Below are 14720 nucleotides of genomic sequence, written 5' to 3' on the forward strand. Positions count from 1 at the left end.
TTAGTTTATTAATGTTATTGTTTTTCTTCAAAGGCTGGTTTGGTGCAGCTCTTCAAGCTAATCTATTGTGTGCAATCCTCTACACATCTGCATAACTACTGCATTGCGGATCCACTTGAATCTGCTTAGTATAGTCAAGCCTTGGTCGCATTTTGCAATTCAACCCCCAATACTTACTTCAGTTACCAAGATGAGGATTCTTAAATGCCTCAGAGTGTGTCTTATCAGTTGTTACCTTCTTCTAGTTTCATTGTGCCATAAATTTCTTTTCTCCTCAATTCAGCACAGTATCGCTTCAGTACTTAACTGATCTACCCACTTAATCCCACCATTTTTTACACTTCAAAAGGTTCTATTCTGTTCTCGTCTGATCTATTTATTGTCTGAATTTCATTTCAATACAAGGCTATGCTCCATGCAAATACTTTTGGAAAAAAATGGTCTAGCACTGTAAGGGTACATATTTTGATGAAGCATACAACAGTTCAAATCTACCATTACGCTTTTTGCTACAGCATTGGGTGCCTCTTTGTTACAGTGCAGCGGCATCACTGGTGGGGATGCTCCATAGTCCTGGAAGGTGCAAGTGGGCACCTAGACATCGGTTGGTGAGAAGCAGTGAGTCTGTTGCACTTGAGCCATAGCCAGGGCTGGACATGAATATGCTACGAGAGCACGATTGTGGGAAGCAAATATGTATGAGGGTGCCATTGTGGTAACTGTGTTCAAAATATTAACCTGTCAGTTATGAAATGTTTAATAATGAAAAGGCGATGATACAGAAAAAGAATGCAATGGCTAACTCATTTTATATCATGAATGATGAGTGTATGCAAGTGTAGTCCAAGTGGTGTTAGAAACGATGTTAAGGTGATATGCGAACAAGGAACAAATAAAATCAAGTGTTCTGTACAAATATGTTATCTAATTTATAATCTAAATCACTTTCATAACTTTTGGATGGGACTGATTTGTGTTAGTGTGGATACAGAAAATAGGGCATGTGTCACAGGCTACAGAGTTGAGATTCTAACCACTGACGTATTAAAAATATCAAACAGCCAGACTGAAACTGGAAAAATTTCCAGTAAATTGATATAAAAAAGGGGGCGGCAGCATACACATGGTGACGTGTGACAACCTGGACTGCAAGAACCTTGCATGCAATTGTAAGAAGAACAAAGGAAGGAACAGTTTCCTAAACATTTTGGATATGACGGAAGAGCCATTGCAAGAAAGAAGAAGAAGGCAGACAAACTGGTGAATAACGGATCAAGCAGATGTCACATCACAATGATCATCAGCCAGCAGCCAACAGCAGCACAAGTACAAAATGTAAGTGTTGTAAGTTGCTGTAGGCCATTAACGAAAAAACAGTGCCGTAAATACTGATTAACAGTGTAGCAGTAAATATTCAATGGAAGATGCTGCATAAGCTATTAAGTATACGTAAAATTGTATGTGATGAAACAGTGAAATTTTAGAACTGTGGATATTAGTAAATTTGGGATAATATTCAGAAAAATAGTAGTAAATTTCCAATAGTGTAAAATGGAACCAATATAGCTTGTAGAGGAAATCAAACAGAATAGTGTTTCAAATGAGGATGACTATCACTCAAATTTAGAAGAACGGGAAAATTGGTTGTAAGGTAGTGAAATGAAACAAGAAAATGAATCTGAAGGGAAAGAAAGTCTGACAGCTAACTCAACAAAATTATTCTTTGAAGATAGCATGGAGCAGGAAAGTGCAGGAAGTCAGACCACACGTGAAACAGAGAGGCGGGAAGCCGTGGGTCATCAAAGACGTTTTCGATGAATGTCCAAACCAAGAGGAGGAACTGTAGTTAGATGAAAAAGCAGACAGGAGAGCAAAAGAAAGGAAATCATCAATATCAAGTGAACTTAAATCAGACATTAAAGCACTTCAATAAGATCATGGAAAACAATTTGCAAGTTTTGAGGCAAGGTTTAAAGCATGGGAGAAAGAGATGGATACTGAATTAAAGAAAGAGAAGGAAGAACAAGAGAAAGTAAACAAGGAGATAAAATTGCAAGTGGGGAAACAGGAAAAAAGTAGTCACACCAATAAAAGAACTACAAAAACAGATGCAGAAGAGCATAACACTCGAGATAAATGCGATAGCAGTTTTCACAAATTTGAAAGCACAAGGATGAGAAGAAATTAATAAATGAGTAGAAGAGATTGAGAATGAGTTGAAAGACAAGGAGGGAGGCGGCAGCAAAAGCACAGAAAGTACAACAAAATATTGATCAACAGACCGAGTAGGTTGAAACTGAGAGACTAAGCAGCAAAATGAAATCATTAAGTGGCCAAACTGCAGTAGTGACCAAAAGTGACCCTCAAGTGGAGTTCAGAAACAGTTGTAAGTTCAGTAAATTCCACCCCAGAGGCAAGCTGCACCCTGTTTAGTTTATAAAGAATTTCCAGGGATTGTCACCAAAATCATGGGATGAAAGGAATAAAATTGCTTATGTCATAAATGAAATCGAGGACAAAGCATATAACTGGAGCACACACTTAGATAAGAAACATTTAACCTATTCAGAAGTTGAGGTGATGTTCCTAAAAAATTATTATGAGCAAACACAATGACATATTAATCTCTATATCTAGTTTTCCATTAAAGAGGAATCAGTATCTTGACACACTGTATGATGAGACAAATGTGGTGTGATGGGTAATACAAAGGCTGCCACATGAAGTATGTAATCATTTAATAGAAACTATTAATGACTCTGTGGGACAGACCAGGGTTACATTTACACAATCAGAATGGGAGGATAGGCCACCAGAAGTGACCAAAGACTGTTTCAGGATGCAGCACCACAGCGCGGAACACATTACGAACATGGGTGAACAAATAGAGAACCAGCAGAGGTCGTGGACACAGCAGTAACGCTTTCAGATCTCATGATGAGTGAGGGACAAGTGGTAGAGGGGAATAAAAATGTAGCATGCACGAAGAATGCTACAACAGATGGAGGCAAAGCGGTGGAGCAGAACCTGCCGTGAAACATATATGGTAGGGCCTCCAAACACAGACCGAGTAGAAAGGAATATTTATGTAATAAAGGTGAATAACTACGTGAAAAACAAGAATATAAACTAGAAGATGTGTAAAAGATAAGGTGGTAATTATTCTAATAACTGAAATTAAAATATGTGGGAACACAACTAGTCTTTGGTCAATTTGTAAAGCTAGCTGAGTGAAGATTTAATGGAAGAGGAAAATTTAGTAAACCATAGACACAGGAGTACAATTCCTGTCAGTGCACAAGAAGCAAATGAGCTCACATGGGAAGAAGTCAGGAGCAAAATATATGGGATTAGGAATATTGATAGAAAATCAGCTGAAATGCTATCAATGTTAATCAATGTTAGCAGCCAGTGAAATGTGAAGGAAACAATTAAGGATCTTGGAGGAGATATTAGAAGGATGTGAACATGCAGGCGCTGTACTTAATTTTCATAAGTCAGAATTCAGAAATACCTTGAGAAGCTTACAGCAATAAGAAATTTTCTGACACCAAGAAATAGGAAGCAGCTGAGAAGCTTCATTGGTCTCTGTGATTTTACCACCAATTGGTTGATGAAAACACATTAAACAGGGAAGCACTGCATTGATTGCTAAATAAGGGCAGAAAAAATTAAAAGGGCCAAACAAATGCTTCATAGGAGAGCTGAAGCATGAAAAAGACAATATAACAAGATAGTGCATCTTATAGTGTACATGGTTAGGGACCTGTTTTAATACACAGGCATGTTCAATCACAGAGGGACGATAGATTAAGAAAGTGTTTCACCATGTGCATAAGGAACCCAAAGGGTTGTTGCTTGAAGCATTCTAATACTTTCGAACTTGACATGTGCCAGGCTGATAGGATCCATGGTAATGAATACATTGAAAATGCAAAGAAATATTTTACCAAGGAACTGTCTCTTTCTGAAGAGGAAGAGGAGAAAAGCAGTGAAAGCAATTAGTGTTATAAATGAAGTGTTTAAAGTGTAATATTTGTGACTGTTAATTATAATTAGCAGTGAAACATAGTTGTAACAAAATGTTTCTTTTAGAAAGACGAAGCACTATGGAAATATTAATTTTGATAAAAAACAATAGCGGAAGTGTTAAATGTATATTGATACAATTGCACAATGTGAACATAAATATATGCAGCCAAGTATTTAGAGTGTTGCATATTAAAAATATTAAAACATAGTGATGATAGAGTTAAGAGGTAGGCAGGCATAGAACTTGTGACGCTTGCTAGGTTGTGTGGCAGGTACAAGCAACAGTAAAGTGTTACCACAGAAGCAGACGGCGCATACAATGAATTTTGTTTCACGCTGGGAACTGGCGGTGACTGCGCACTGCATTTGCCAGCACAATGATGCTGTGCAGCCAGATAAAAAGGCGAGGAATGGGCAGATTACACAGTGAACAAGGTTTTAGGCATTCACTGAAGGAACCATTTGCAGGGGAGACTACAGCAGCCGACAGGGCACTGATGGCAAACGAGGTACCCAAACCTCCTCAGGTGACAATTACAGCAAGGAGATGTGCAGCCAGCTGTGAACAGCACTGTTCTGCTTCACAGTTCTTGTGTGTGGCTCCCTTTCATAACAACTGTTATCCCACTGTGCGTCTACTATAGGTTGCAAAAACTTGCATACACATGTGTAAAGTTGTTCTATTGTCTGTAAATGCAGTGCTTTCTTTATTGCAAAATTTTCTATTTTCGTTTGTCTATATTGTCATTTACATTGATCAGAGTCCAGTGAAAAAAAATGATTTTAAAAGATTAGGATCATTTTAGTGTTTTGTATTATGTTTTGTTCCAGAGAAAAGTTTTCAAGCTATCAAGTTGTATCTCTCACGTTCCCTGCTTTTTATAGAATTTGTTATGTTTGATATGACCGACTGCTACATTACAATTAAAGCATTTGCCTAAAAATGTAGTACTTTGCTACAAATCTGAACAGTTCATAGGTTTTTTGATCACATAAGTGACATGTTTTTGAATTTCAAGATTTGTTTTGTGTTGTTCTCCTTTCAGCTAGAAATATGGAATTCCACTCTTGATATATCATACCGAAAAGAATTTAATGAATTTCCCAAACATTTTTGTTAAATATTTCAAACTTTGTAAAGATTTTGCAAATTACTTGGTATAAATAGCTGTGGAGCATGTATGAGATAATCCTACTGTTACTGAAGAATGATACTGTTTGAAAGTGAGGGCACCATTGCCATTTTTGCAGCGATTTTGGAAAAAAATTAGGGGGACAATCCAGCATTCAATTGATCGAATCTATCCCTTGGGGTTTTTCCTACATCGCTGATGGGGATGCTCCATAGTTCTAGAAGTGGGAGCCTAGAGATTGGCTGGAGGGAGGCAGTGAGTCTGTTACACTCAAGCCATATCCAGAACCATCACATGAGCAAGACACAAATCTACACGAGAGCATGATTGCACGAACTGTGTTAAAAATATTAATTTGTTGATTATGAAATGTTTAATGTTGTAAAGGTGACTGTAACAAAAAGAATTGCAATGGTTAACTCATTTTATATCATGAATGATGAGTATATGCAAGTGTAGTCCAAGTGGTGTTAGAAACCGTGTTAAACTGATATGCAAACAAGGAACGAATAAAATCGAGTGTGCCATACAAGTGTGTTATCTAATTTATATCCTAAATCACTTTGATAGCTTTTGGATAAGACTGATTTGTTGTAGTGGGAGCGGAGTAGATAGGGCATGTAGGATACAGGCTAAACTGTTGAGTCTCTAACTAATGATGCATATATTTTCAGAGTAAGTTTGCCTTTCAAGAACTGACTAATCTACATGTCCAATGTCTAAACATATCAGAAAGCCAGAATAAAACGTTTCCACCAAACTGATATAAAAAAGAGGGCAGCTTACAGCACTTAAAAGTTAAATTAATTTTTAAAATAATTTTTCTTTTCCAGGAAAACTTTTCTTACTACTGCAAGCCTGCAATTTATATCCTCTACTATTTTTAGTGTTTCATTTCCTAATGTGGATCACTCAGTATCACCTGATTTAATTTGGTATAAAATATTTTATCAGGCAAACATCCACAACTGAGGAACATATTAATAGGATAAATTTGCTTTAGTTGCCAGAGATATCTTATTTATTGCATGACTGGTTTTGATGCCTGAAGCTTTGTCTTCAGGTGCCACGGACTGCAAACAAGAGGAGGAACTATTAGTGCATACAAACTATGGGGTTGACATACCAAACTGAAAGGCAAAGCCATGGGAAGTGGTGTACTCACATGATTATGAAAACATAAATGTGTGGTGGCCAGTACAGTCAGTTATGGGGAGGTCACACCAACATCAAACAAACACATGTAGCTGGAGCAAAGACACTAATCTAGAGGGAGGGATCTGGACAAAAATGAATTCGATAGTAGAGAAATAAGTAAATAAATGAGTAACTGCACTCATGCTTAGGACCAGCAACTGAAGCACCTGTCTCAACAGCACAACATGGAAGAAACTACTGCAGCTGGTCATGCAGCCAGCTGTGACCAACATAGTAGCCAATGAGGTGGGGAACCCGAACAGATAGCCGAAAAAGTGCAGGAAACAGGGGCTGACTGGTCCATCCACTTACATATATGTGGTTCATAAGACTGATACAAAATTGAACTACAAATATAAGAATAAATATAACAACATGAGGTTCAGCAAAAATGCCAACAAGTCAATGTGACTGAGTGAATTAGAATAAAAAGATAAAACTATTAAATTAAAACTAAAATGGGGGACACAGATAGTATATGGAAATGTATCTAAAAATTGAGCAATAAGACAGCAACAGGTGAAATGTGGTAGGAGAACGATGCCACATATCAAATATATATATATATATATATATATATATATATATTATATTCATTATATATATATATATATATATATATATATATATATATATATATATATATGTTATTATATATATTATTATATTTAGTGATACTCCCTTATATTTAAATAATTTATGTTATTTCATTTTAATGACTCAGTCACTGCATTGTGTCCAAATCATAAGTGTCCTCAACCACTAGACATAGGCTTAATTTCTTTACTCGCTTTCTCTAGTCCTAATTTGTATGTCTTTTTTTTTTTTTTCCTTGCTTACTTTTATTATCTGTGGTGCTGCAAAGATACACCATGCTGTTTATATGGGTGTGCTGCTATTCCTTTATGTATTTCATTCTAATTCTGACTAAACTTGTTATACTTAGACTTTGTTTTGGCTGTTTAAGATTAGTCTATACATTATTACCGATCTTAATAGTTGACATCATACTCCTGCCACACTTCACCTGTTGTCATTGTCATATTGCTTAATTTTTTGATATATTTCCATACACTATCTGTCTCCCCTGTTTTAGTTGTATTTTTATCTTTTATATTTTTATCCCGATTCACTCTGTCATGTTGACTTCCAGGCATTTTTGCCGAACACTAATCTTATTATATTTATTCTTATATTTGTAGTTCTATTCTGCATTGATATTGCGAGCCACACTTACGTAGCAGATGGACTAATCAGACTCTGTCTCCCATGCTTTTCAGGCTGTCTACTTGGTTTCCCCACCTCACTGGCTCCTACATTACTCACTTCCACCACTGTGGTCAGCTGTCTCCCTGGCTGACTGCACTGGTCACTTTTGTGTCACACTGTCGAGGCGGGCGCTGTGACTGCTGGTCCTAGGCATGAGTGCAGTGACTTATTTATTTATTTATTTATCTACTATCACATTCGTTTTTGTCCAGAACCTTCCTTCTATGTTAGCGTCTTTGTTCCAGCCCCATGCATTTGTTCAATGTGAGTGTGACCCTCTGAGTGCTACACATTTGTACGAGTACACCGCTTTTCATGGCTTTATCTTTTACAACATTATGTTAACCACATAGTACACGTACACCAGTAGCTCCTCTTCTTGCTCATAGTTGGTGGCTCTTTAAGCTACAGCTTTAGGTTTTGAAACTGGCTGTCGAATAAATAAGAAATTAATGGCAAGTGGAGTGGATTTTTTTAATCTATTAATGATTTAATCTGAATACCTTCTATTACCCTTATTTTACTTTTGTGGATATTCACCCCAAAAAACTCTTTTCAACACACTATTCATTGCTTTTAATTGATCTTACAAGTCTTTTGCTGTGTCTTGTGAGAATTAAAATGTCATCTTCAAATGTCAAAGTTTTTATTTCTCCTCTCTGAGCTGCTCAGTGTACAGGTCGAATAACATAAGGGCAGACTATAATGCTGTCTCATTTCCTTCTCAACTTCTGTATTAAAATAATCCTCTTCATGGACTCTGTGCAAGTTGTAGGTAACCTCTCTCTTCCTCTATTTTATCTCTGCTACCTTCAGAAATTCAAGGAATGTATTTCATTCCTAAGTATCAAAAGCTTTCTCTGAATCTACAGGTGCTATAAATGCAGATCTGCCTTTCTTTGAGCTATCTTCTAAGAGAAGTTTCAGGTTCAGTATTATCTCACATGTTTCAGTATTTCTCTGGAACCTAATCTGATCTTCCCCAAAGTCCCAAAGTCAACTTCTACCAGTCTTTCCATTCATCTGTAAATAGTTTATGACATCTATCATGTGAGTAACTGGTACTTGACATATTATTATTATTATTTATAAAGTGAAGCTGTTATACACCTCACCTCAACTTTAACAGAAAGCATAACATATAAAAACTATTTTTATAAGACTTACCATCTCCTTTGAGTCTTGTTCATCGCCAACAAAATTAGGAGGAGATCCAAAGTATCGGGCAGAGTGGTCCCTGGACCAGGAAGACATGGCATGCCGCAGCAGTGTTGGTGGACACCAGCCCACACGGTTTCCTGGCAAGCAAGTCCAGCTGAAACACTCGGCATGCTAGCAGTGCCTGGGTTCAAGAGTAAAGGTAAAGTGGAGTAGGTGGGTTAAATGAAAAAGAAGAATAAAACTTGTGGAATCACCTCTGGGCAGGAACAGATTTCTTATTTTTTGACTATTGTTGGTGCTGTAATCTAACTAGAAAGATAATCAGATTGATTCACTTTTCTAAGTTAATGTGAAATTACTCATCACTGCTTTGAGTGCTGTAACATTAACTGCAAAAACTACTGTGTGCCAAAACTGAAATGGTTTACAAACAACCACAACAAGGCCTGTATTATTTAAAAACGAGTGTGTGTACAGTTTCTAACATTTTATCATCACAATCTTTTTAAAATTTACAGCTTCCCAATAATGGTTCTATTCATTTCCAGTATGTTCAATGGTATTAAATGCTACAAGACTTCATCACTTAGGGGTGGAAAAAAACTTTGGAGGTACTGTTATGCAAACTGAATATAATCATATTTTGGATTTGAATGAAAAAACATACACCATCAATGATATGGATGTCCCTCCTTGAAAGTCAGTTCAGTATCTACACACTGAGAATGTATGAACATACTGTTAGGACATTAATTAAATTTGAAAAGTGACAGTCAATTTGTCTATCCCTATGCAACAAACACCCAAGTTATACAAGCAAAAGTATAAGTTGCAGGTTACTCCCATTGGTCATTAGTGCTTAATTCTGCCCAAATTTTGCAATTACAGGTGATCAAAGATGTTTGTACTTTGCTGTATTACATCAGGCATTCTGGGCCCTGTGGGACCTTTTTTCATTTCTTTGCTTTATTTCCCTTACTCTCAAGCAAACAGTACACATGGGTAAAAGTTTATACTGTTATAACCTTTACGTAACAGGAACACACTTTCCCTGAGCTCAATCTGCTCAAGAGCAAGAGAAATAATGGTTGACATCTGATAATGGGTGCAAAGGGTCTGCATGAATTTTAATTGGATACAACCCAAATATTTGTAATTAACAATACTTTTTGTGTAATCATTATTGACTGCTTCTTTTTCATTCTTATAATATTGCAAATTTATCCACTGAAGGAAATAGTATATAAGAAAGTCTACAGAAAGTTGCACAAAGGATGAATCCCTCAGGCATAACGTCAATACTAAAAATAGCTACCATCTAGAAGTTTGATGATCTAACATGGAATTTCACATTATGTTGGCCAGACACAACCTAAATATCTACTGAAGGGGTAAATTAACTGCAGCACACTCCAGAGAGCAAAAAAATTAGGAATTGAAAGCAATTATATTTTACTCTCAATTTACTGTCATCCAGATGCTACAGATGCCCCAATGTGAAGTAACATAAGATAAATATATTTACAAAAAGTGAAGAAAGATCAGAACAGAGATACACAAAACATGTAGCTTTTTAAACAGATGTATGTCATCTAAAATGACTTGACCTAGTCCATATTAATTCAGGCAGGCTAGAAAAAAATCTTACCTTCAGAGTCTCGGATGTTATTGAATTTCGCATACGTTAAAATGAAGGATTAAGTAAGAAACATGTATTTTTTGTTTTCTCCAAAAAAATTTCTGCTCCAAGATAGAGCCCTCCAAAGGCGCATACCATTTTGAAGACGCGAATTTTGCAAAAAAAAAATTTTATTATATCTGGAGAAATCTATATATTTTATTGGGTTTCTTTACTTGAAAGATAACTGCTTTATAATTACAAAGAAATCGTCCATTTGGACTTATCTGTCAAAGTTCTTTTATTATAGCATTCTGAATTTTTTTTTTACAATTTATGGAAATTTTTTTTTCCAACAATGCCAATCCTTAAATTTTTGATTTTTTTTTTTTCCTGTTGATTAGTACCATACAGCACTATATTCCGTGAAAAGGAGAGCTTCCACTTTTAGGTTGAACAGGTTTTATCACCATCATTTAACAGTTCCAGTTTCCTGGGTACTATAATGAGCTTCTTCCACTACGTCCTGTCCAAACACATCTGTTCACAGAGGACATCATCCAGTGTCTATCCTCTGGGCACTAGATTGACCTTAATCAAGTTTATCCATCGGGTTCGAAGTCTTCCTTGAGGTCTCTCCCCATCCACCTGCCTTTCCAAATTTATTTTGCCTGTTCTGGTTGGCTCCATTCTCATCACATGCCTGTACCATCGAAGTCTAGATGCGCCAATTCGATCTAATAGGGATGTCTTTATTCCGGCTTCTTTCCTCACCACCTCATTCTTTAACTTGTCCATCTTGGTCTTCTGGACAGTGGACCTAAGAAATTTCATCTCTGATGCTTACAGCCTTAGTGATCCTCTTTTTGTGAGGGTGCGTCTTTCAATACCATAGGTCAATATTGATATGAAATAGCTATTGAACATCATCAGTTTGGCTGGTTTTGGATTCAAGTCATCCCATAAAAGTTATCTTACTTGTTGGTAGAATTCAGATCCTTTTTGCACTCTGTTGGTGATTTCATTTCTGACCAAATTATCACTAGAGATTACACATCCAATGTAAGAAAAACTGTCCACACAATCTAGCTGGTGGTCTCCTAGTTTTACACTTGCTGGTTGTCCATCTCTGTTGACTGCCATCACCACTGTCTTGGTCTTGCTGATGTTGAGGTTATATTTCTGGAACTGAGATTTCCATTTATCAAGTCTGATCTGTACTTCCTCTTCAGTTTCACCCCATATCACGATGTCATCAGCAAAGGCAAATGCCTTCAGTTCACCTGGCTTCTCCTTGACGTTCTTCATTATAGTATCCGTAACAGTGATGAATAGTAGTGGCGACAGGCACATTCTTTTTCCTCAGGCATTCCCAGATCTTATCTTTTATAACACTATCACAGGCTTTTTCTATATCCAAGAATACAATGACCAGGTTTTTGCCTTTCTCCCAATACTTTTCCATCAACATGCAGGTTTTAAAAATTAGATCTATTGTTGATCTGTTACTTCTGAAGCCATATTGTTCCCCCTCCAGCTAAGGTTCTATGATAGTTCTCCGTCTCTTTTCTATGATCTTCTCAAGTATTTTCAGCCCATAAGACAATAGGGTTATTCCTCTATAGTTGGTGGGTTTCCGCCTGCTACCTTTCTTCAACGGGGGAATTATACACTCTTACTCCAATCTGCAAGTATTTTGTTATCTGCCCATATGGCATTGAGTACTCAGTGCAGCCATTGTATGCCTTGGATACCTGCTGCCTTTATCATGTCTGCCTTCACTTCATCCGCACCTGGAGATTTTCCTTTAGGCACAGATTTTAAGGCTGCTTCTGTTCCTATCCAGGTGATGGGAGTTTCCTCATTATAAGTGTGGATTTCCAGTTCAATATTTGGTTCTTCAACTGATCTATTTAATAGGTGGTCAAAATGGTTTTTCAGGACTTCTCTCATGTCACTTTCTGTCCAAACCAGACTTCCATTTTCATCTTCAAGTGCTTTTATGGTATTCATTGGTTTCCTTTTACCTCTGATAACCCTATACAACAGTTTCTTATTGCCTCTACTGTCCTACTCCAATTTCTGAGTGAATATCTTCAGTGCCTAGGTATTTTCTTCTGCAACTGTTCTTTTAAGTTCCAGTTTCTTGATTCAGTACATTTGTTCGAGGTTTCTGATCTTTGCCTATCCATTTTATTTTTCTCCCTATCCCTCTCTTTCCTGAAGAGATTTCTTTTTCTGATTACTGCTCTCACACTTTCATTTCACTAAGGTGTTTCCTTCTATCTTGTCATAATACTTGTCTTTTCGCAAACTTCAGTGGCTTCCTTTACAAAGTGTACCTTAGTCTGGTCCATTCTGCCTCTCCATTTTTCCTTTCACCTTTTGGTAACATGGATTTTATCTGGTTCTGATATTTGGATCTCTTCTCTGTTTTCTGGAGTTCCCATACTTTGATTTTTGGGATCTTCTTGTTCTGTACTTTTGGTCCATGGAAGTTTCTCAGGTCCACTACTAATAGATGGTCATCGCTGTCAAGTCTCTCACTAGGGACTTGTCTGACATCAGTTACCATTCTACTCCTCTTTTCATCTGTGATGACATAATCAATTACAGTCTTTTGTAATCCATCCCAACTGCATCATGTTATCTTATGGCTCTGTCTCTTCTCAAACCAACTATTTTTCCTCACCAACCCATTCTCATACAGAAGTCAAGGAGATGCTCCCCTTCTATATTTATTCTACCATATCCATGGGGTCTCATTACATTCTCATATCCTGTTCTATCTGTCCCAATCTCTGCATTTCGGTCTCCTATAATGATCACTCTCTCTTTACTAATGACTTTTTCCAGACCTACAATAAACTGGTTCTTATCCAGTTTGAGGTGCATACACCAATACTAAAGTTAGTTTTTCTCTCCCTAAATGTACAGTCATCTTTATTAGTCTCCCACTAATGTACTGAATGTCCCAGATCTTTATTCACGATGAAACTGACACCATTCTTCATCTCTTTGTTATTTCCATGCCAATACAGTGTGTACTGTTTCCTTAATTTCTTCATGCCTTTCCCTTTCCATTTTGTTTCTCTCATCCCCAGTATCATTAATTTTCTCCTTTCCATAATGTCCACTAGTTCTTCACATTTTCCTGAACAGGTTTTAGAAACAACTGAAATTTTTGCCATACGTAAAACCTGTTTTGTTACCACATTATCACATGAAAGGCCCAAAAATGTCAAAACTTAGCCTTATTTAACATAATTTTAGTTTTGAAAGATGAGTAAGAGACTCACTTTTCAGGCATTTTAAATGGTTCCAAAATGTATGTGAAAGGCCCAAAAACTTAAAGGTTTCAGTTTATACAACTTCTGTGCACACTGTTTTTTACTAATATCAGCCAGTCAATAAACTAAAAATGTATTCCACGGTTTCAGTATCTTCCTTTGATATAAAGTGATGTCTCCCTGTTGCACCAATAGGAACTGGAGCACTTACAAACTTAAAAACATTGTGAACAGGAAGTGAGCACTGATAGCGTTGTTGCTGTCTTTCAGCAGGAAACCTATATCCAGCAGCTAGTCCATGGGGGGTAGTGGTGGTGTAAAGTTCCCTACAATTTCGTTTAACTCATAACTGGTGTCTATGATCTATGCAATCCACCAGTCACAGTCATACACACACACACACCACAAACATTCCCCTCTCAGGCTGTGAATCTGAATATTATCCTGCTGTTTCTGAGGTGTTGGCCAAATGAATGAAATTTTTTCTTTCTTGCTCTTTAAAGTGCATACAATACGAATTCGCCCATCACTTTGAGTCCAAAAATATGTCTTCTGAATTCCTTTCACAGGAGTAGTTTGTTTGGACCATTCTTCTTTTTTCTGCTCACAGAATTCTTCGATTTCCTCTTTGGACAAAAGAATAAGGGCTGTGGATGTGTAAGATTTCACGACTCTCATAAAAACCTCATCATTCTGAATCACAGCTGTATTTGATCTGGAAAGATTGTTTTGTAGTGAGGTGCTTCAGCAGGCCTACACCATCACAAGGCCCCTTCCTGTGACCAGTCAGTTGGCACAAGTGACTTACTCAATTCAAACAGCTGGTAACAACTTTTAAAACGACTAGGAGAACCATCAGCAATAATGAAGATCTTTTCTGCCCTTGTTTGCAGTTGAAGAATTTTGCGCATTGCTAGTAAAGCATGTGCTGAGTCATGTCCTGTGTGATCATTTATAACTGCAACACTTGTGGTCTTGGTCTGAAAATTTGTCACTCCTGTAAAAACTGAAACCTGGTCA

At 37.0% G+C, this 14720-nt stretch overlaps 1 protein-coding gene across 3 annotated transcripts in view; it reads right to left on the reverse strand.

Annotated features, from left to right (window-relative positions):
* LOC124799192 (protein abrupt-like) overlaps window positions 1-14720 on the reverse strand; it is a 252710-nt gene that overhangs the window by 90122 nt on the left and 147868 nt on the right. For 2 of the 3 annotated variants that reach the window (XM_047262737.1, XM_047262729.1), the window contains exon 7: window positions 8799-8929. The exons of the other annotated variant lie outside the window; for it this stretch is intronic. In XM_047262737.1, the coding sequence (XP_047118693.1) occupies window positions 8799-8929 (131 nt within the window). The remainder of the gene's footprint in view (window positions 1-8798; window positions 8930-14720) is intronic. 3 annotated transcript variants of the gene reach the window in all.

The sequence above is a fragment of the Schistocerca piceifrons genome, chromosome 1 (assembly GCF_021461385.2).
Source record: "Schistocerca piceifrons isolate TAMUIC-IGC-003096 chromosome 1, iqSchPice1.1, whole genome shotgun sequence".
Taxonomy (NCBI): domain Eukaryota; kingdom Metazoa; phylum Arthropoda; class Insecta; order Orthoptera; family Acrididae; genus Schistocerca; species Schistocerca piceifrons.